General features: G+C 41.6%; 1 protein-coding gene across 1 annotated transcript in view; it reads right to left on the reverse strand.

The window, feature by feature from the left end:
• The window catches only part of NCKAP5 (NCK associated protein 5), a 940156-nt gene that overhangs the window by 874123 nt on the left and 42599 nt on the right, over positions 1 to 23434 (reverse strand). Inside the window, exon 2 of the mRNA XM_019667544.1 lies at positions 22764 to 22893. Coding sequence (XP_019523089.1) covers positions 22764 to 22832 — 69 coding nt within the window. The 5' untranslated portion in view covers positions 22833 to 22893. The remainder of the gene's footprint in view (positions 1 to 22763; positions 22894 to 23434) is intronic.

The raw sequence follows: 23434 nt of genomic DNA on the forward strand, positions 1-23434 counted from the left end.
AAGGAAGGAAGGAAGGAAAAAGAAAAGAAAAGCAGACAAGACATTCTGTAAGAGAAGGAAGTGATTTTCACTGTCTTGTATTCAGCTGTGCTGGCCTGAAGGTTTAGAGATGGTGAAGGAGTTTGTACTCTTTCTCTGAGGTGATCAACCCATATCTCCAAACCTGACAGGATTATCTCACAAGCTGTGATAGTTCATTATCTCAGCTTCCACAGGCAGAATTGTTTTATGGCTCCAAGAATAACCCAGTCCTTTCTAAAATCCAGCAGTCACGCCCAGGTTGGTGGCCTCTTGATTCAAGGAACTTCCTGGCTGACAATATTATTTGAGCTCTAATACAGGTTGTCAACCCAAGATTGTTTTCTTTGTGTGAGAGAGGAGGTAGCCCTATAAGATTAACTAGGAAGTTATCAGTAATGTTCCAATTACTAGATTGGTGTGGCCAGATGTCAAGGGCTTTATCTTTTTCTTTATAACTTGCAGATTGGCCAAAATCACATAAAGAATTATACCAAAGGATTATGAGCTATTTTTGGTTTGAGACCTACTACCAAATTGGTAAAATGAGCCAGCCTTTAGTCAGGAAGAAAAGTTTTCTATTAACCAGATGTAAAAGAAATATTTAACTGATAAAGCTTATTTGCAAATTAAGCTACTATCATAAGAAAAGGAAACATTCAAGTCTTCCTGTCTCAGTCATCTCTGGGTTCTAAAAATGCACAAGGTAAGGAATCTCTTAAACACATTTTAAAAGGTAATGCAATGAAACCCATGCCAAGCAGACATATCTTTCTGCCACCTCATCAAAAGGCATACCACAAAAACCAGCCCATGACTAATGCCAAGGAAAAGTGACACAAAAGCACAAGTGTTTTAATTTTGCAGATTCCTTGATTTTCAGAGACAAAGAATGGGCCCCAACTTGTTTCTGGCCCAAATCTACTTTTCAAGTAGTCTCTCTGTTCAGTCACAAAAATTTAGAATACTGTAAACATTTGTAAGCTTGGACTTGATCACCTGGAAATATGTGATTATTCAATCTGAAACATGCTACGTCTAAGTCATCTTGAAGTAAAAACACAGAATCTTATGAAATGAACACACACTGCTTTTAAAAACACGGATGTTGAATTTTAGATTTGCAAAGTAACACCAGTCACAGACGATTTATTTATTTTTCCGAACAGACTGATGAAAAATTCTATTCTCTGTTAATTCAAATGTAATATAAATCTGAGAAAATTTAACTTCAGTTCTTTAAAAAGTATTCAGTCACATAGACAATCTACTCCAAATCTTCCAAATCAGTGAGGTCTTACCATTTATTCAACCCCTCTGACGTTCACAAAAGTGTGACTTTTGACAAGATTTTCCTTATCATTTACAACTCAAGCATGCTTACCAGACTGGAGACACTGCTCCATTGACACCTGTCTTTCAGCAGCAGAATTTTGGAAAGCAGAAGAGTTCTGAGGGACAAGTTGAGTGGGAGGTCTGCAAACAAGACACGGCAACAATTTATATCAAATATCAAAATGTCAACTGGAATGGCCATGTATGAATGAGGCAGCAATGCCGTTTGCAAAACAGAATCCTCAAACTGATTGTAAAGCTGACAGGATGACTTTGGGCAAAGTGGGAAGTCCAATCATTTCACTGGGATTACAAACTGACTTTCAAATTGTCTACCTTGAGGCATTTGAAAGGAGTCTGAGCAAATAACTCATTGTCATAGAGTATAAATTATTTAACATTTATTTTCCTCAGAATGGAATCTTTACAAGAGGCTTCTTATGATAGTGACGTATCTGGGACATAGATTTCTTTCCCTATAAGATCTTTCTTTCCTGCTCACTGATGTCTGCAATTCTATCATTAGGCATCGCCACCTTTTCCACTTATTTAAATGCAACACAGAGGAGAGGTCTGCTATGCTTTCTCCGTCATTGAAACTTCATCTCTTTTGCTGGGAACACACTGATAGCTGGAATTTTGTATTTTCCTTCTTTGGTATTCCTAGGCACTTGATATCATAGAATCATTGAGCTCCTAGCAACTTGATGGATCACCGGGCCCCATCCTCTGATCACAGGCAAAAAGATGACGCTAAAGCTCAGAAGAGAAAATAGAATTGTCCAGAGTGACTCAGCCAGTTAGTGACAAAGTTGGAACTAGAATTGTGGAGCGCACAGCCGGTCAACAATTCACTCCCCAAGCAATCACTGAGCCCTAGTAATGTGCTGGGCACTGCACTGTATTCTGGGGACATGGCAATGAAGACTACAAATAGGTTTTCATATAAGCTTGCAATCAAAATGAGTTGGCCAGACTCAAAAACCAATAGTTAAAATGACTCTACCTACCTAAGTGAAATTATAGAAGTGAGCCCTTAACCTTTGTTGATTGAATCTAAGGAACTTAGTAATTGAGAAATAAAAATTATTTCCTTAGAAGATTGTACCTAAAAACAAGCACTAGAACTTAAATTCCACAGAGGGGTTTTTAACTGAGATTCCAGCAAATTTAATTTTAACTTTACTAGTGAAAATTGTTTTTTCATTTATAGAACATGAATAGAGAATGTAAGTATTTTAGTTATATACTAAGGATTAAAGCTGTGTTTATTTATTTAGTCAGTTTATTAGGTGTGTATACAAAGAATATGGACACAGAAATCTTGATTTGATTAGTTCTGATGTTCAGATATAACTGGTTACTATTAACAATAGCTAAGTTATTAACTTTTTTAACGGATCAGTTTGTACTTTGTCATGGATAATGGCGAATCTTATACAAGTGTGATCCTTAGTCCATTCAATTTTCCAAGAATTCTCTCAGATAATTAGTTTTAAGAAATACCACCATGTGGCACCTTATCATTTTCCATTCCTCCTGCGAATATCTGAAAAACCTGACAAGAATACTAACTACAAAATTCGATATGGAGGTAGCCTGAACAGTCAACACTTGACATGCAGTCTTTGCTCTTCAGAAACATCAAGACTACCTAGATTTCTGAGCGCCCAGCACCTCACATGCTTGTGATAACTGCAACACCCACTGCTTTGGTGCCTGGCTTCAGTTTTCCCAACATCGCAAAACTCCACGATGACTCTGTCTGGTCTATTTGCACATATCTTCATCTGGTTCATATGTGTCTTTTCCCAAATGTCCTGGATTTATCCAGGTTTTTAAATAGGCAGAAAATATAATGGCTGTGTTGTGATCTGTCGTTTCAGTGGTCTTTTGCGAAGCCTCATCCACACATACTACAGGCCGTTGGCTCTTTTTCATTCTGGGACATCACATAAATAAGTGCTGGCTAACTTCTGAGGGCTGAGAGAACAGAGAATAAATTGAATCCATTTATTGGAATACAATTGTATGTGTATGTGTTTTGTCATTGTTTTTGTTGGATCATATTTGTAGTCTTTTTCCTCTGTCCAAAGAGTCACTGCCCGTCGTTAGAGAGTTATTCCAGTCTCAAGGCTGACTCAGTCCTCCACCTGCTTTCCTCTTTATGACGTATATCTGTGTTATCTCACAAGGGCCAAAACAGGGAAAAATTCCCAAACTCAGCTCTTCAAGCACATGCTTTGAGCTTCTGTGACTTCCATATGTGTGGCTTCCCACAGGAGCTCTCACCAGAGCTCTGAAGGAAGTATTGCAAAAATTCAGAGGACAAAAATACTGAATTTTAAAAATAGTTCTATTTTTAAAGATATTAATAGGAGCATAGTGCCTTGAACAGAAGGTGCTCAATGATAGCTGATTAATTAATGAACAAATACTAAGCATCCAATGGTGTCTAAAAATGAGACACTCTCTGCAGAGGCAGGGCCTTAATGGAGACAGCCATTTTTCCTAACTCCATGTAATGGCCAGCATCAGAAATGGTCTTAGGTCACATTCGGATGACAGAGCCTGCTTCCTTGGCATCTGAGCATGGACAGAAGCAACTCCAGCTCTCAGGGGTGAGCCACCTTTGGTGATTTAATCAAGTGTATGTGGATCAATCACAATACTCACTAGAATAAAAGTTTACTTAGTGGTAGGAGGATGCATAAAGGGAACAAAGCCAGTGCCACCAGCAATAACACTGTTTTACTTCATGAGAGTGATTACCATCATTCATTTATTTCATTCACCCAGCCATTCACATTCATTGAATGCCTCCCTCTTCTAGGCATTAAAGTATAATTATGAACAAGTCAAAACTCCTATTTGTTATCCTAGTTCTCTCATTATCACAGTTCTCATTGTTACCAGGGTATAAATTTTAGCTTTCCCAAACATTTTTTTTTTCTGTCATGTCACTTGTTCCTTCTATAAATCCAGAAGAAAACGGAGGCTCAGAAAAGGTTAAAGGGTTTGAGGAGGGCACACAGCTAGTCAGTAGCAGGGCTGGGTCTTACATACCATATTTGCTGGCGTATAAGACGACTGGGCGTATAAGACGACCCCCTAACATTTCCACTCAAAATACAGAGTTTGTTATATACTCGCCGTATAAGACTACCCCCTCTTCCGCACACCTTCCACACACCAAATAAAAGGTAAAACAATATCAGATTTGATTTCAACATTTATACGGTATTTATATTCAAATGCTTATGACATGCAGGAAAACTGTCACAAGGCTGTATGTAATCAAACATATACATAAATCGCGGTGCGATTTTGCGAGTGTGGTAAAATCGCATAACAGCAAAATCGCATAACAGCTGAGCATACACCCAGCAGCGCTGCTGATGCCTGAACGGTATGTGGAATGAAGTGGGCGGGCATCGGGAGGTCACCATGGCACGGGGCAAGCACTATGGGCAGTCTATCTGAAGTGTACCTGGCGTATAAGACGACCCTCCACTTGGAGGCATATTTTTCAGGGCCAAAAAATCGTCTTATACGCCGGCAAATACGGTATTTTATGACACTAAGAATGTGCCATTTCATTTTCCTTTCTAAAGCAGCCATGCTTATCAACAGGGGCAGTCATCTTTAGCTGGACTTTGAACACCAAATGTGTGACTTGGCTGTTCTTTCACTAGTAACCACTTCTGTTACTTTTCCAATTTTCCATTGGGGTCTGGTCACCACATAGGAAAAAGGATGAAATACCTTCCTGCTCTTATAATACTAAGACTTGTCCTAGTTAATTCCTCATTTAAGACAAGTTTCTTTTTTCTTATGTCCAGACAATATTCAATTACCAAAGAAATACATATTTGAGCCTTAACTGAGTGTTACAAATAGTACTGAGTATAGAAAAACCAAGAAACTGGCTTTTTGGTTAAACTTGGTTCTGATTTAGAAACTCTGTGCCAACTCTTAGCAATTTGTGTGACTTGGGCAAGTTATTTAACCCTTCTGAGCCTCAGTCTCCACATCTCTAAAATGGGAATCATGATGCATGCACCACAGGTTGCTGGGAGAATTATTTGAATGTTAGCTTCATGAGAGGACATCAGCTGTCTTGTTTACCACAGAATTCTGTGGACTCCTAAGCAAAATAAATACCTGTTGACTAAAGGATGATTTAAAATACGTATAATGGATCTGTGCAGTGCGTGGCATATCACCATTGGCCAGTAGTCTACATATAAGTTAAGTTCTCCCTTTCTACTTTCTCTTTCATCAAGTCAGAAGGCTGGATATCATCCTATGTGTAAAAATAAAGGTTTAATGGATATAATTTGCTATGAGAGAAGAACTTTAATTGACTCACATGCCAAAAAGTCCTTCAGGGATGGGTAGGAGGGTTATGAAGGTGTGTGAGTCGCTCTGGATTACCTGTAGGTTACACCGCTCTTTATTATAGGGCACACTCAGACTCATCCCCACTGGAGCTGTCAAGAGTGAAGAAAGAAAGGCACCTGCAGCGGGGAGCCAAGGCTGAGGGTCCTGGTTGCGACTCTCCTCTTTGTTCCTAGTGAAAACTCCCTGTGCACCCTATGACAGGCTCTCCAGGCCCTCTGTGCTCATGGGGAAAGTACTTCAACCCAAAATATCATCTGTGATCTGTTTCCCATTGCAGAAAACAAATGGTCTGATGTTGGACATTTAGCTCCATGGGAAACCACTACCCCAAATTGAATTCTGAAAATTAAATTCAATTTAAAATGTATTAAAGTCTATTTAAAGAAATCATCTGGTCCTTTGTTATGTGAGGAATCTCTCTAGAAAGAGGAAAAGCAACCCTTGATGCATCTTTTGTATAAATCTGGATTCACATAAATAGAACTTTCTTAAAACAAGGCATGGGGGCATCGACTGCAGAGGGTAGAGGCCTACACTGCTTCCCGGAACTTCTTTGGAGAAGCTTCTCCATGCTCCCACTGCTCAGAATCACAGCTTAGAGGAAGGTTTCTACACATGAGGGAGACCAGGCTGTTATTTGAGTAGAGAGTGCCAAATCAGGGGGCAACTAACTGCTTTGAAAGAGCCACTGGAAAATGGCCATTGAAATTATGGCACTGAACCCTATAGAAGATGACATCCTGGGAGTAGCCAACCCCATCACCATGGGCAAGGAAAGCCAGAAAGCTCACTGATTAAAACACAAAGAGGCATCTGCTCTCAACTTTGAATGAGTTCATGATACATGTGGATGGTGCAGGTACTAACAGAATGAGCTTTGTGGTAAGACAGACCTTAGTATTTACTAGTCATGGGATCTTAGATAAATTATTTAATTTCTGAACCTCGGTTTCTTCATCTGTAGAATGGGAATGTTGCAGCACCTCCCTGTAGAGTCATTGTGAAAATTAAATGAGCTAAAATAAATAAAATAATTTAAATCCAGCATCCAGGATATACTACATAATTGATAGTTAGTTGCTATTATTGTCAAGAGCACTAATTCAGATGGGAATGAAAAACCATACGGAATATTTTAAGGTCATCTGATTGTTCAACAACACTGTCATCATCACTTTATACTGAATGATGACACATTGAGGGCAGTGTGTAATTGGCCCCTCTTTCCCATCCCAGAATTCAGTGCTCTATAATTGTCGGAGCTACTCTATCCTGAACCAATGGCTGGGTCTTGGTTTCTTCCCATCCTTAGAAGACAACCAGTTCTGTACTCCATTCTCTCAAAGTCCTTTCTCAACTAAATGACAATTGGATAAGCTGGTTTCATCTATGTCAGCCCTTTCAGGTGACATAATACAGTTCACTTTAGCGTTTAAAAACTAATTTTCATTGTAGAAGTTCAGTACCACTTGTGCTCACATCTAAGGTAGCAACTTACCCGAGCAAAGGAGTAGGCTCTAATTAGAAGCAGGAGGTAAATATTATATGAGGACCCTGGTGTTTCTGCTCAGTTTCAGTTACACTGACTTCCAATCATGCATTTTATCTTTTGGCATGCATACATAGGTGCCCAATAAATGTTACCTTTGGTGATAATAAAACAAAAGCCTAACTTTCAAAAGTAAAATATCCAAAAGACCATTGTCTACATTCTTGGCAGCAGTCAGACAGCCAGTTTTCCCAAGTCAGCAGCCTCTGAGGAGTCTGGCCAGGGGCCAATTCCCAGGGTTGGCGCATTCCTGGGGCCTGGCAAGAGGCCACTGGGACCCTGTTTCCTCTTTCGTTCTCTTTATGTAGTGGAAAATCTTTCTCACTTCGACCCCTCTGAGTCTGTTTTCCCCCATCGAAGTAAAGAGAGGGAGTCACATGGGAAATGACCCTCAGCCCCTTCCCCAAATCTCATCTCCCGCTGCTCCGAGTTGGCACAGCTCAAAGCAATTGAAGGCATAAGACAAACAAAGGAGGGCTCTGCGGCCCAGTCTCCAGCCTGATTTCATCAGGGACACAGGGCCTGGGGCAGGGACCCAGCAAGCCCTTGTGCACAGGGAGTCATTGTACACTTGTTTGGAAGGCTCTGGGCACTTCTGGAAGCCTTGGAATAAAATTGCCTGTTTTAAATAGACATTGGCTGGGCTTCAAGGGTGAGAGCAGTAGGCCAAAAGTTCCAGAAAAATATAACGCTCCATATAAGAAGGTCTGGAGTACAACTCATTAGTAGGCAACTACTGAGCAATTGGACTAAGAAGAAAGTAATCCAAGGTTTGGTCAGCTACAACCTGAAGTTAACACATGGTGAACATTTTTGGATGACAGCATCATGGATATGCCATTCAGTTTTTAAACATCATATATGAATTTATGCAAAGCAAACATTAAAAAAAAATCTCTGAATGCCTCTTTCCATCTGCAGACAAAGAGATCTGCCATCTGGCATTGCCACGTCCGCCAGCTCCACATATTTTCAGTGTAGTGGAGGACATGCGTGCCAATCGTGAGGCTGTGTGCTCTAATTGAATCCTTTCCCTTACTTCTAGCAGCCCTTTGAGTAAGACATCACCGCTTCATAGAAATGTAAACACGGAGGCTCAGAGAGGGTAAGTACCAAGGCCAAGCTCACGCAGGCAAGGCATTGTGTGGAAGGTTGAGATTCAAATCTGGTTCAGGCTGATTCTCCAGCCAGCCTAGTCTCTTTCCATTGATTTTCACTAAAACCTTTAAAGGGAGTGCCCTATACACAGTAGGCTCTATCATCCTGAAGCCACTCCCGTACTTTTGATGAGCTGAAGTTTAGCAGAGCCGCATCATTACCATAATACCAGTACCTTTCTGTTGCATAGAGTCCTACAGTCTCCAAACAACTTCTTCACCTTTATTCCACTTTACCCTCATGGAAACCTCGCTACTGAGGACAGAGATTCAGAGAGTTTAAGAAACTTATTGAAGGCCATACATCTACCAAAGGGTTCACCTCAAATTCAACAGATTTGGAGTTCTAACGCTGTGATCAATACACCATATTACACTCCCTGTTCCCCAGCCACCACACCATACACACTTAGCCCTGCACTAGACATTTTTATCAGGACCTCTGAGTGAAGACCATGTCACTGGTCATACAGAACTTGTGTTGTGAAGGTGTCAAGCATATGGTTCTGGTCAAAACAAGTTGGCGAGTCCCAGGGAATGAAGTAGAAAACTACACATAGGAACCTATTTCTAATAATAATACTGGGTTGTCGGAAAAGTCATGATGTATTTTTCCTATGTTTTTTGTTGCAAAAAATGCGGCATGACTTTTCCGACAACCCAATAATAAATACACGTACACAAACACGCTCGCGCAGACACAGACACAGACACACACACACACACACACACACACACACACACACACAAATTCATACACATTTTAAGAAAGGAAAACTGTATTAAAATTTTAATACTTAATATGTAGGTTGTGGGCCTTTGCAGGCAACTGAGAGACCCTCGGTCGCGGCCACTCTGAGGTAGAGTCCCAAAGGCCACCCTGGTCTCTTCTCAGCCCAACAGCCGTAAAGGTGCCGGTGGAACACCTCCTCCATCCTTACTGCTTTTTTCATCCTGACACTATCTCTCCTCAACCCCTGAGACACTGGTCCAGGGCCCCTTCACTATGAGACCTCCTCAACTCTCCACGCCAACCTCAAGACATCTTAAGGTAAGATCATGGAACTTGGTCTCTACATCTCTGCTGTTTTTGTTCCTTTTCCACCCACTGTCCACTTTCCAGCTATTACTTAGTGGCCCAAGTCCACAGGGGGCTCCACCTGTGGGGTTTCAAATAACTGGCCATTTTTTACACCTGTGCTATTGCAAACTGTCAGGCAAGATCCTGGGGGAGAGACAACATTTTCCGGACTCACTTTACCTTAAGGAAGAGGCCTTATCTGAAGCCTTTTGAGGCTTCCACTATCTCTATCTACTCCCCTTACATATTGCACATATCACGGCGCCCTGCCACACCCTTTCACGTGTGCTGATAGCCTTCCCCACAGACCTTGGACATGTACTCCCTCCTTAGTCATCTTTATATGGAGTGCCACCACTACAGTGACCATGCCACCAATTCCAAAAATGCTTACAGCTGGGTCATACACCCCTCTACTTTAAAACTTCCCATTATTGGCCACTGCCTTTACAGGCCTACAGGCTGGTGTCAGCAGTCCAGGAGGGGATACACACGGAGTTAGGTAGGCGCCCACCTGGGGACATGCCCCGGCAGTCCAGGTAAGGCATGACTAAATCCTGGCAAGCCATGTCGCCCCACTCTGCCATGGAACCCAGTCATGTGGTCCCCTGGCCCACTCAGGATCTGGAGGACGCTTCAGACCAGTTATTGGAAGGTGAGTTATCAGCCCTCACATGCCTACACTCCCCTGAATTACATCCTGAAAGATTTAACCCCCAGGCTCTGAAACAAATAAAAAAAGTGGTGCCTAGCTTTCTTTTGTTACGAGGTTTTAACCTCAACAGAAGTTAGAAGACGGGGAAACCTGGCCTTCCGAGGGAAGTATTAGCGCTAATACTATCATGCAGTTAGATTTGCTTTACAGACAGGAAGGCAAATGGCAGAAGTTTCCTATGTTCAGGATTTTTTCGTCCTGCGGGGCAACCCAGACCTTTGCAAAAAATACCAGGTTGATTCAGCTCTTTCGGCTATGGTTTCTCGTCTCCCTCCTCCAAAGGAGACCCATTCAAAGGAACGTCCAGCAGGATCTCCCTCCCCAGGGGAGGCCCCACAGGAGGATACCAGTCCTCCATCCCTTTGCCAGTCTCTTGGTACCCCTCCCCTTTACTCTGCTGATCCGGTTCCTGCAGGGACCACCCACAGTGGGACCCATTGTAAGGGAGATGGCTTAAGTCTCTGTGTGATAGCATTCTAAATAAGCTTACTTTAAAAATCATGTTATCTCTGCTACAAAATTTGTCAAGAAAATAGCTTGTATAATGACTTTGGGATCTCATAAGAACTAATAAAAAGTCACTTGAATAAGGTTTTAAGTAAAACTTTTCAGTAATGATCATATATTGGGGATGCTTAGATGTGATTTCTCAGCATCTATTGACAATGTAAGATTTTAGTTTTGCTAAGTTCATCTATTTCTAGCTTCTTGTCATGGGAATGAACAGATTTTAATCTGTTAATAAATATACTGTATGTCTTATAACAAATGCCTATACTTTTTAAGGTTACAAAATATATTCCTGGATTTGCCAGTGAAAGTGCTACTTGCTTGCTTTTCATTGTCGGTAAAAATTAAGGTTTTAGAGGTTATGGATTCTAATATGAAAGGAAATGATATGTGTTTCCAAGAAAGGTATAAGGTATGGAAATACATTTTTGATGGAACTGAAAGTAGTTTGTCCTAAAGATGGTTATCTCTGAATGAAAGAGAAGAGACTGAGAAAGTCGTAAAAGTTTTGTGAAAAGTCTTCAGAGAGTTTTATGTATAGTTAAGCTAAATATTTACAATCAATCAAGTACATTTGGGTATCAAAAGTAAGCTAGTAAAGCTGAGTGCTTTCTTTGTGCTAAACAGAAAAATTTTCTTAAGACTATTGGTCTGCTGCTGATATTATAAAAGTTTTCTGCCTAAAAATTAAAGATTATATGTGTCATCAAAATAATTTCTGTTTTATATTGTCCCAATCAAGTGCTTGGTTACTGAAAATAAGCTAAAATCTACACAATAATAACAACTAAGTTTTGCTAACAGCTATGTAAACTCATATTTTAGGACTGCTCGAGTTCATGTGTCCTCCTCAGCATCAGAGCATAGGCCAATGTAAAGGAAGCTTATTCTCCTTAACCTGACAGGATCATAATGGTCCTGACCCACTGCTTAGATCTTAAAGAAGGCCAGGAATTTGTTTAAATGTCTTTAACAACCAAGGCAGAAAAACAAGGAATAAAGGAACAGTCAGACCAGAGGATGAGACCAAAAACAAAGCCAGACTCTTGGCCACAGTTATAAACAACCTAGGGCTAAAGCCACCTCAGGGCACCCCAGGGGCCCCAGGAGAGGAAATGCCAAATAAAGAAGCCTGCTTTTTGGATGTGGAAGCCCAGACCACTGGAATAAGGAGTGTCCTAATCCTCCAAAGAAGTCATGCCCCCCTGTGCAGTACAGGGCACTGAAGGAGGGATTATGCCCTGCTCTGAAGGGAGCAGAGAACAACTCCCTCCCCACAGATAGCTGCAATCACTCTTGAGCCTAAGCTCCAGGTGGATCCCAAGCTGTTCTCATCACAGGGGCAAAACTGTGGGTGATCCTCATGTGGCAGGCAAGCCTAATTAGTTTATAGAAGTCATTTCTTCTGTCTCAACTGCTCAGTCTAGACCTTTTTTTCCTCTAAAATGGCTCAGTTGTAAAGATAAAGAAAGTCCCCAGATTTGGGCTCATTTTAATCAGCCTGTTCCTTACCATTGGTTTATTCCTTAGGGAAAAAAAATGTAAACTAAACAAATCAAACTTAAAAGGATTCTGGAAAAAGTTTTATCAGAAGAGCTCTAAGCCCTAGCTCTTACTGTCCATTGCTTTAGATTCTAACCTCAGTTCTGTTATTTCCTATGTTGTTAGCTTATAAAATGTTCAACAGTCACTTAAGAAATATAGGGGACCAAGCCCTAAAGGGAAAAGTAAACACCCCAGTGGTTTTGGGACTCCAGAGAGTCGGTAACTGGCTCCACTTCCCTCAAATTAAACTTATTTCATTTAAGTCTCCACAGGACTCCCCCAGAAAGAAGACTGTCACTCCTGTTCATGTAAACCAGTTGAAAACCTTAAGCATCTCTTCAAACAACTGCTGGAGATAATTTTCCTCTGTTGAACTAGGTCTTATTTTTGACTTTCAGCTAATTGGATGGAAACCTATACCTTATTCTACTTGGCTCCAAAGAGCAACATAATCCCCAATAACCAGACCCTAACCATTTCTTTGAAAAACTGCCAAACCAGGGGGCTATGTTTATTTATTTATTTAAAAAAAAAACTTGTTTCTATGTTAATAAGTCTGACATAGTCAGAGATAGTGCCCAAAAGTTAAAAGATAGAACTTAACAGAATCTGCAAACAATTAAGTGAATCTTGGGGATCTTGGTCCATGATTCTGGAGTTGGGCTTCTTCCCCTTGAGGGGCCATTGCTAATGATCATTTTAACCCTTGTTTTTAGAGTCTATCTCTTGAATCTTTAGCAAAATCTATTTCTTCCCACTTACAAGCCATCAACTTCAAAATGACACTTCAACATGACTCTGAGCCAGTTTCAGCCATTGAAGGGGCCTTGGGGATTCAGATGGTGCCCCAGCAAGACGGCCAGTCCCAACCAAAGAAGTCAACACGGTCTTCCAGGTGGAGCTCGAGACCCCTTCCTCTCAGCTGAGACCAGCTAGGGTGAGAGTTCCATGAATCCCCCCAATAGGCAGGGACAGCTCTACGCCCCTGCCCAGCAGGAAGCAGATACAGAAGAAGAGACCTCCTGTCCCTCAGCTTCCCATAGAGGTTTTAGGGGGATCATGTCTCTCAAGGGGAAAACAAGGCAGGCAGTTAGAGGCAGGCATTAGGTTTCCGCATTCCTGCATGTCCCACAGAATGTGATCATCCAAAAAGACCCCCCCTCTCCACCCAAAACTTCCCCTTTTCATTGTAATTATCTACCCCTATAGGGAAACAAATGGGTACAAAATACCTGACTGGATTAAACCAGTCACTCACACCTACGCAGTAAAGACTTTTATTTCACCTGGGCCTCATTATGCCATCATTATAATATCATACATATTCCCGAAAATTCTTTAATATCATTATAACAGACTGAATTCTGGGAAGGAACATGTGCAGTCTAAAGAGATGAGGTAATAGCCTGTTGTCAGTCACCGGTATCAATCAATTCATCCCATGCCCAGAGAGGAACAGCCCATTCTAGAGAAAAAGGGATAAAAACTCCAAGTCCTGGCCAGTCAGGGCCTTTTTTGAGGATTTTGAGCCTTGCCTCTGTTCGGGGCCCGCTCCAAACTCTTTGGAGTATACTTTCTTTTCTAATAATGGCCCTTGAGCCATTCTCTACTACTGTTCGGGCCTGCTTCTCCTGCTTCTGTTTCCTTGAAATGTATTTCTTATTTTAATAAACTCCTTTTTCTGCAACTTAAAAAAAAAAGGAAAACTGTATTAAAATTGTAATACTTAATATGTATCGATAACAAAAGATGAATACAAGTCACATTTCACTTCTGCAATTAGAAGAGGTGCTCAAAGTGGTTACCATCAGCGTCCAGACACGTCTGATTATGGCGAACTACTGCTTGAGCATAGATAACATCTCTTAAAATGTGTATGCATTTTTTTGGCACTCCCAGTATATATAGAACCTGTTTGACTTAGGGTTGTTTTCTTCTCATTCCAGAAATATAAGAAGAGAGGGGTTAGGTGGGATGTATATTATACATTGTATAGAATCAATGTGCTGGATACATTCTATTGGCTGCTACACATCCACTCTCCACCCCTCTGGTCCCCAGAGTGCTACGGGCACTCCTTTCCCTCTGGCTTCCATTGGGTTTAGCAAATGGGAGGTACCAGCAGGGCCCTGGAGAGTGGGATGGGGGTACAGTGGGACTGCTCACGTCCCGATTCCCTCCCCACTGGGCCAACACTGGTTAGTAGCATCCCTCCACCTAAGATGACATTTTTCGCCAAGTGGCTTTCTTCTTATGGCCACATGATTCTGTGACCACTTTGTCTCCTTGCCCTTTCAGACCTATCAGTGGTAATGGTGCCTCCCTGTTCCTAGTCTCAGGGTTTTGCACTATTACCTTGTATTCCTTACATCCTGCCACCCCTGTGTAAGAGGCCCTTTATTATGCTTTTTTCCATCACCATGCTTGAGCGTGCCTTCTGTGGCCTCAACTGATACGGTAAATAAAACAATACTATTGATGTAGTCTTTACAGGCAAAACTATGAAAAGTTGTCAGGTATACCTAAGAGGGCAAGAATGCTAACCACATTAGTAGACCTGGCGTTCCCCTACCTTCTTCACTTATTCTTTTCTACACCTCACCAAGTCAGCCTCAGGGACCTACCACCAGAGCCCGAAAATTGCCCCAGGACACGTCCAAGCAGCTACCTACCACTGCCATCTAGCTTGGACTCCACTCAGTGAGGAAGGAATGACAGCACTGGCCACATCCCTGTAATAAATAGTTGATGTCTTCAAGGGTTTCATGCTCCACTTTGCGCCCACTCATGCTGGAATGACAGCCAGCCTTCAGCCCCTCCCCCCCATCTTGAGGGGTGGCAGGCCTTTGACAACAGCTCCTCCTCACAAAAAGGGCAACAGTCCCTACTTATCTGCTGGCTCTGACAGATGGATCCCAGAATTTACCCGGCCAAATGATTTCATTTCCCTCAACACATCCATGTGCAGGAGAGCAGTCAATCAATTAATTGCATTAGGAAACCTACCAAGCTGAAGACAATTGCTTATAACTAAGAACCAAAAAGGTGCTGAAAGACAGAAGGCTGGTGAACCTCAGAGGCATCTTTGGAAATGGACAATTATGATCCATTAATTCCAGTTAAGGAACCAAATTTATGAGGAGGAAACATCTGGAACTGCCTGGAATGTAAAGGAACTTAGAGGAACCACTGTGTGGGCTTGTAGAGAGCAGCCCAGACAAATGGGATTTCATGTTAGGAGAGAATTGCAAAATTAGTAACATGAAAGGGATAGAATGGAGGCAGTGCATCTGGGTTTAAGTGAAGCATTTTAATACAATGGCTCCTGCATTTGCCTGTGAAGTATTAATTGAAGTTGAGATGAATAAGAGGGCTGTCACATAAATAGAAACCTGGCAGAATAGAAAGATCCTGAATTTGGCTCAGCTGAGCCCCGGCAACGGAACATGGTGATGCAACAGAAAGTAATGCAAATGCTGCCTAATTCACAGCCACGGACCCTGTGGATGCTTAACAAATATTAATTGATAATAATGAACTACAGCACAGGCTGGTAAATTAGTGAGAGACAGTTAGGCTGCTGAAATACAGCTAATAAATATACAGTTGGAATAACATACACTGATAAATGAATAAGAAGAAAGGAAATCAAAATGATTTAGCTGTGCGACACTCTGCCTTGCACCAGGAAATATGGGTAAGAGAATATTAATAGAAGTGTGGGGAGGGGTGGCTATAGGGGATGAGAGGAAAGTGAAGACAATAATTTAGGATTACAATAGAGCTTTCTTAGGGTCTCAGCAATTCCTCAAGCATAAGCCAGGCACCTTGGAGTCATACACTATTCTTTTAAGACACCGTGGTTTTCTCAATAAATTTCTGCTTCAGGGAACTCAGGGACACCATAGATTACATCTGGACCAATTTCCTAGAGGGGGATATGAAAGCTCTCCTCCTTGGGGAAGCCCTCCCTGATCGATACAGCCAGAAGATCAACCTCCTTTTTATAAATCTCATCACTCTTGTTGTTTGCACCACTGTATACCTCCTGGTATTATGGTACTATGATTTGTGAATATGTAACCACATTTTTTAAAGCTTTGTAAAGCAGAAATCATGCTTTGCATTTCCTAGCACTCACTTAGGTCTCCAGTCTTAGCACTTCATAGTGCTATAAACCTAGCAGGTGCTCAGTTCCTATGCTGGTCAATTAGGAACTCTGGAAAGGAAAGCAGGTAACTAACGGTGAGAACACCCAGGTGCCTATTGGGCTGGAGACGCTGCTTCTAAGGAGATTGATGAAAGCTCTACCTCTTGTTATGGACAAATTACTAGAAAGCCAGCCATGGGAATGGTCTTAGGCTGCCAGAGGATGGGGCAGAAAACTTAGTTGCCATGGAAACTTGTATGATCTGATGATCCCCATTATTGAAACACGGTGAGACAGCAGGAGAATGACAAGCAGATCTCTGAGTCTTAAGAAAACACAGAACATGCGAAGCAAACATCTCATTTGTACTTATTTCTGCTGTAGAAGCAGCATTGTTTCTTGCTCTATCAATAATGGCATTTGCAAAGGGCTTCCAAAGTGTTTCCAGTTCCTATTTTGATCTAGTGACCTCTGAGACCCCAACTGTGCACAGAGCTATGTCTGAGGCAGGCCAACAGCCCTCACGGCAGCAGCTGAGCCCAGGCCATGGAGCCAGGTGCTGCTGGGATCCTGCTCCGTGACCTAGGCAAGGGAAGCCATTAGTGTTCAGGTGCTCTGGGCTGGGCTTGCTGGACTAACGGCATAAGAAGCTACCTAACCATTCTTGGCTCACAGATACCTTTGAGAATCTGATTATACCTAGGGACTCATTCCCGAGAAAGACGCACATACAATATATTTCAGAGGATTCAAAGCCTCTGAGGTTTTTTCATAAATTTGCCCTATCAAACACTTGGAACTCAAGCAGGTCCAACACATTATGATAAGAATCTCTGATGCAAAACAGAAATCTTTACAAACACACTAGAAACATCGTTAGGTAAAACTGAAAAGCAGGGAGTCATTTACCCTCTCCAACCTTCCCAACCAGCCCTCAATGCCTTCTCCTGGTAGGTCCCCGATTAGTCTACTCATGAACTCACCGGTAAGTTCACTCACCATTCTGTTCACTGAGTGTTTTCTATGCGTCAGATTTAAGGAATACAAATGTGAATATGAGATGGTTCGTGTCCTGTAGGAGCTTACAATTCAGTTCAGTCAGGACTGAGTTGGCTTCTCAGGGGACATCTGGCAATATCTGGAGACAGTTCTGGTTGTCACAACTGGAGGAGCTTGCTATTGGCATCTAGTCGGTAGATATCAGGGATGCCACTAAGCATCCTCCAATGAGCGGGACACACCCCCACAACAAAGGAATACAGGATGCAAAATATAGATAGTGCCTTGGTTGAGAAACCCTGCTCCCCAGTAAAGAGGCACGTGACAAAACGGAAAGTGCAGTGGCAAAGGCCAGAAGGGAGTGCTATGGCAGCTCAGGAAAGGGCATTTTAATAAGAACTCTGGAAGATATGGTTACAATGGCAGTCTACCTTACTTTTAATGATGAAAGGATGGCAAGAAGAAGGGGAGAGCAGAGTCATTCGGGGTGAGCCATCACCACAATGAAGGCAGACATGCCTTCCAGCGACGTCAGAGAAGTGAGCCCTCTTTGCAAGTGGTTAGCAAATAAATGGTGTCTTGGGGTGCAATCTCCTCATGGGGAATGATGTCAACCCTTACCCACATCTGGCAGTCAATGGCCCAGTCAAAAGAACGCGCAGACATCAGGGAGGATCACCACTCAAGTTATAAACCCTGTTGCCTGCTGGGGGACAGCTATACTTTGGATGTACCCTGTCGTTCACCAGTTCCTCCCTAATCTACTCCCATTCTAGTAAATAACCCCACCTTGTGCACGTACACACCACAATTAGTCCTCATGTGGGCAAAAATATAAAATTACAGGTGTATGGTATTATATACATCATGTTTTATATATTTGCCATTACCAACTTATATCTCTATAGAATTTGGTCTCAAGACCTGGTGAATCAGAAAAAGCACAGGACCAGCAATCAGGCCTAGACCGATTTCCAACAAGTATTTTATTTCTTCTTTGTAACCTTCTCACTCCCTCCTCTGGCCCTTTGACAATTGTTTTGTGAAATCAGTCCTGGGCTCTCTCATCAGCAGGCAGAGAAATATGGCAATTGCACTAATACACATGTAAACCTCTAGCCCTGTTGAGGCCGGGACTCTCTAAGGTTGGGAAGCACCATGTGAAGAGCTCCCTGTCACTGGCATGTAAAGTTTTCCTGCTTCAGAGCTGCTATCTGTGTAGTGACAACATAGTCTAGACTCTAGAGCCAGACCTGAGTTGAAATCCCAACACCATCACTCACCAGTTCTGACCAGCACATCCCACAGCTACTAAGATACCTTAAATACAGAACAGGTTTTCAAAGATGCTTGAGTGACTTAATCAATGAGTGCCTGTGGAAGGACTAATTACTCTAATGATTTAGATGCAAACCATCAAGAGGCTGAAGGATGCATTGAAGGGCCTATGTGGGGCCTTTCCTGCTCCTGTAAATCTATCAACACTGCAGTACTGCATAGCTGGGGATCTAGTATGGCCAAGGCTTTGTCTTCCTTTCAGTGGGGGAAAAAGGGATGGGGGTACCACAAAGGAATTCATCATTCATAAGAGAAACTGCTCCTGCCATCTGTGCTTAAAAGCAAAAAGTAATTTTTCCCCAAATTAAAAGAGTATGTTTGCAATTGAAATGTGAGCTGGTAAAAAAGATAACTCACTCCCCAGACTTCTCATCAGCTAAATGTTATCACAGCTACACATGTCAAATAGCTGTAGTGCAGCCTGGGAATGAGTCTTCCAAATAAAAAAGCACAGTGTGAAATCCTGACTTTTTCTGATCAAAAAGCATCCTGGAGTGAGCTGAACAGCTTTGGGTCAAGAAGAGGCCTCGATTTCTGGGGTTATTTTTATTGTTTTCAGAGAGAAGACTGTACTTGCCGTGAATTTGCCGCTACTCGCACACTCCTACTGGCGAGGCACACTTGTAGTCACTTGTCTTTCTCTCGGGGTCTTTACCTCCCACATTGAAACATATTTTTCATTTCAGTTTCACTTACCTGTCACTTTTCTTCTTAAAAGGGGTGATTTATCAAGTAAAAAATCATCAACATCAAAGAATACTTCAGCATTACCAGAGTGTGCGTGCACGCGTGCGCGCACACACACGCACACACACACACACACACATACACACACACACACACACACACACACACACATTCAAACCCTCCCCTGTGTCATGTCTTGAAAGCAAAATTGTGAATAAGAACCACCACACACTCACATCTCCCAACTGGAGCTTTTTTCAGGATCTGAACGTGAGTTTCTTTATTTTGTGGTTTCTCCAGCCTAAAAATTTAAAAGCTGTTGTAAGGGAGCTATAATTTCTACTCAGCACTTCATGATTTGATTATGTAAAATAAAAAGTGTAATGAAGTTAATAGTACGTTATTTTTGCAGTACATTATGAGGAATTTTTTTCCTGCAAAATCTAAAAGTGGAAATTATCTCTGGGCCTTATCACTCAAAAATACAGGTTATAATGATTACTGCGGTGGAATTTCAAGACTCAAGAGTTTAATATGTTTTCCTTTCCTCTATTCAGTTTTCCAAAAGGACATCTTCTTTTACTAGGCTAATATGTTATATAATGAAAGATAAAGAATTACAGTGACAGATATGAAACCTCTGGGTTCTATTCTGGGTTGTATCCCAGTTGTATGACCTCAGGAAAAGCATTTAACTTCATTGAATATTAACTACTCCTTCTGTAAAGTGAGGGGGCTGGATGTACCATTCCCAATTTATCATTCTATAATTTAAAAAAATAATAAAAGAATAAAGTAAAAAAATAAAATAAAATAATAAAATAAAATAAAAATGCCTAGGGAATAATGAGTGAATACATGGTACCAGGTGTTGCTTCTCTTTTTCTTGTATTTCCCAGCAACTCTTATTTAGAATCACCGCTGGGTGTTCCTAGTCTAGTTATATGTGTGATTTCAGCATGGTCCCAAAACGAGGACCATGTCTTGGGGTCAAGTCATTTACAGGCCAGTCAGCTTTGATCTCAGCCCCTGCCTACCTCTCTCCCTGACAGTCACAATAAAATTCACTCAAGGGGCTGTCCATGGGTCTCACACTCAAAGAACCAACTCGAAAAGAGTGTTCTTGCTGTCATTGTCCCAGCAGTAGCATCTTAGATGAGGAAAGAACATAACACTAAAACAGAAGGCACAGTTATAGTCACCTGGCCTAGTTGTATAACATTGAATCGCCTGTAAGCACCCCCATACACTAGCCATGTACTCATAGGAGAAGACATTCATTTCCAGAATTTTCATGATGTATGCATGCAGATGGAACACTTACTCTGCCTCTAGGAAACAGGAAGATATTTCACTAGAGTAAAAATTCTCCTAAGCATCATTTAGGAGATTTACCGGGATTCAGTTTCTCTGGTGGTACCAAGCAACAAGTTCTCATTTTCACAGTATTTTTTTTTTATGCTGTAAGTCAAGAAACAAATTTGTAGCCCCCACATGACAAAGGGTAGCACCATATACCAATGGGAACTCAAGCTTGGTTTGGGACTTCCAGCTAGCATCGGTCATATGACAGGCTTTGATTTATGCTCAGTCAAGTTTATCCCTAAGCAAAATTTAAATGCGGGCAACGATTTCATTGAGACAGTTTCTTCTTTCTCTGATTTTCAGGTACTCAATGTCTTCATGCTAATCCACTTGCCCCTCCCTACTCGCCCCAACCCAGCCCTGTGTTTCAGCGCTCTGTGATCTGCATCCTTTTGTTTACCATCTCCCTGAACAAAACTCTGCTCATCTGGTCAATATTGGGAAATGATCCAGGACCTTCTATTAATGAGTGCTACTGTGAATTATTGAAAGACAATATCTTGGCATTCTGGCTTTGATAGGGTCTTTGCATATTCTCTGAGACCTAAGATGGGCTTTAGGGACTAATCAGCAAGAGAACCTTTCCTGGGTTGCTCACATCTTACTCTACGGCCATCTCCATCCTCTGCCTGCGCAGAATACAGGCCCCATCGGCAGGCTGATATGTTAGAAGTGTTTTCTTCAGCAAAGGAGAGGCTGAAAAAATATCCTTTTATCCTAATTCCCCAGAAGTTGCAAAGGGAATAGATACACACACACACACACACACACACACACACACACATTTTCACTACATTCTACCTGGAGATAGAAAAACCGTGAGAAGAGGGCATAATCCCTGGGAGAAAAACTTAAAATACTATTAAAGTTCTTAGATCTGAAGGTATGCTGGTCACTGCTAAGCCCCCAGACACAGAAGTTGACTCCAGTAACAAGAGAAGAACTAGACACAAAAGTTTCATGTGATCCTTTTCTCAAACTCCAGAAATTCACATCGATGAACAGTTAATGACGTGAAGCCTCAGAAGTTACGGGGTGCATAGCTACTCTGTACACTGACAGAGTAAGACCTACAGCAACAGAGCTGGAAAAGTGCAACTGATAAATCAATTCAGCAAATATTTTACTGAACACTTACTCTGACCCAGACTCTGGGCCAGGTGCTGGGAGAACAAAAATGAATAAAGCATATCCCTATACAACATGCAAACGAAGCAACTAAACTAATTTCTATGGCAGTGGATGAGCTTGATTTGATTTCCTGCTCTGTTTGTATGCATTATGGAAGAGAAGAGGTGACCTGCGCATCTTAGCTCAGACTGAAAGAGGGGCCAATCATCAGAAATCAGTGACTCAGTCTATATCCTTGGACTAATCAGATTCTCAGACACGAACACAAACCCACTAGGCTGTTAAGGATGATGTTCATCAGCATCAAAACGTTTAGAAAGAAAGCTTATGGATAACAAAACTAATTTACATACCTAAGAAGATCTTGGAGCGTTTCTTCACTCTTCAATATTTGAAGCTCTATTGAATTCTTGTTCAACTTATCCCCAAAGTTAAGATAAATGGGTGATGGAACAACTATATATAGGCTTGGCATTTGGCATCAACTGTACAGTAGTGTTTTTGTATAGGTTAAAGTCTACTTCGGCTGGAATTAATGTAATTATATATAATGTTGACAGATTATGACATTTGCCTATTAAGACACTATACAAACATTCCAATAATTTACTGGCTTTTGACTTTGAAAAAAAATAAATGAAACAAAATCCCAGGGGATATTGCTAATGGGGTAACTGGAATAGAGGTTTCAAAAGCCCAGGGTTCAGGAAATAACAGTCAAAGAATAATGCATTTTAAGCCAAAACATATAGAGTGGTAAATGAATATTTAGTACTTACCACAAGACTGCTGTCTAGAGACAGCCTTTTTCCAAAGTCCCTTTTCTCAAGCTGTCTTTTTCCCTCCATGGGTGAAGTTATTTATTTTCCTTTGTGATTTATAAGAATTCCCCTTCTGTTTCCAGGGTCACTGCAAAAAGTGAACATGTTTTTTACTCTCCAAGTGAACAGTGTTTAGACACTTGTTTTTAACTTTCTAACCAGGAACAAGTGTTGAAGCCAAAAATACCCAGACCCAAATAAGTATAGAGCTGGGCTCTCTCGACTCCCAAGGCCTCTCTGGGTTGCAAATGTCAGCGTCATCCTTATGGAGGCCCCTGTGTTTTTACAGGTTTTGCTCATGGACTTGGGGAATGGGTTTGCAGGTCAAATCAGCAGACTGTGGAAAAAAGCAAACAGTCCATTTCATGCCACACTTGTTCCACACCCGTCCTCTTTCTATCAGCCAGAATCATTCTGTTATTGTGCGCACAGATGTCATCTGCGAATTCCATGAGATCAAACTGACAAAACCATGCTCCGTAACCAAGAGTTGTTGAGCCCAAGGCCCAATGACCAGAAACGGAAACATGAATGTTATTGTCAAGATTGAATTTAAACGTATTAGAGGAACATTATAAGATGCATTGCCTTGGGGACAGGTTGATGCAGAATGAATGATGGATGACATC

This window comes from Hipposideros armiger, unplaced genomic scaffold (assembly GCF_001890085.2).
Source record: "Hipposideros armiger isolate ML-2016 unplaced genomic scaffold, ASM189008v1 scaffold_500, whole genome shotgun sequence".
In the NCBI taxonomy this organism is placed as follows: Eukaryota; Metazoa; Chordata; class Mammalia; order Chiroptera; family Hipposideridae; genus Hipposideros; species Hipposideros armiger.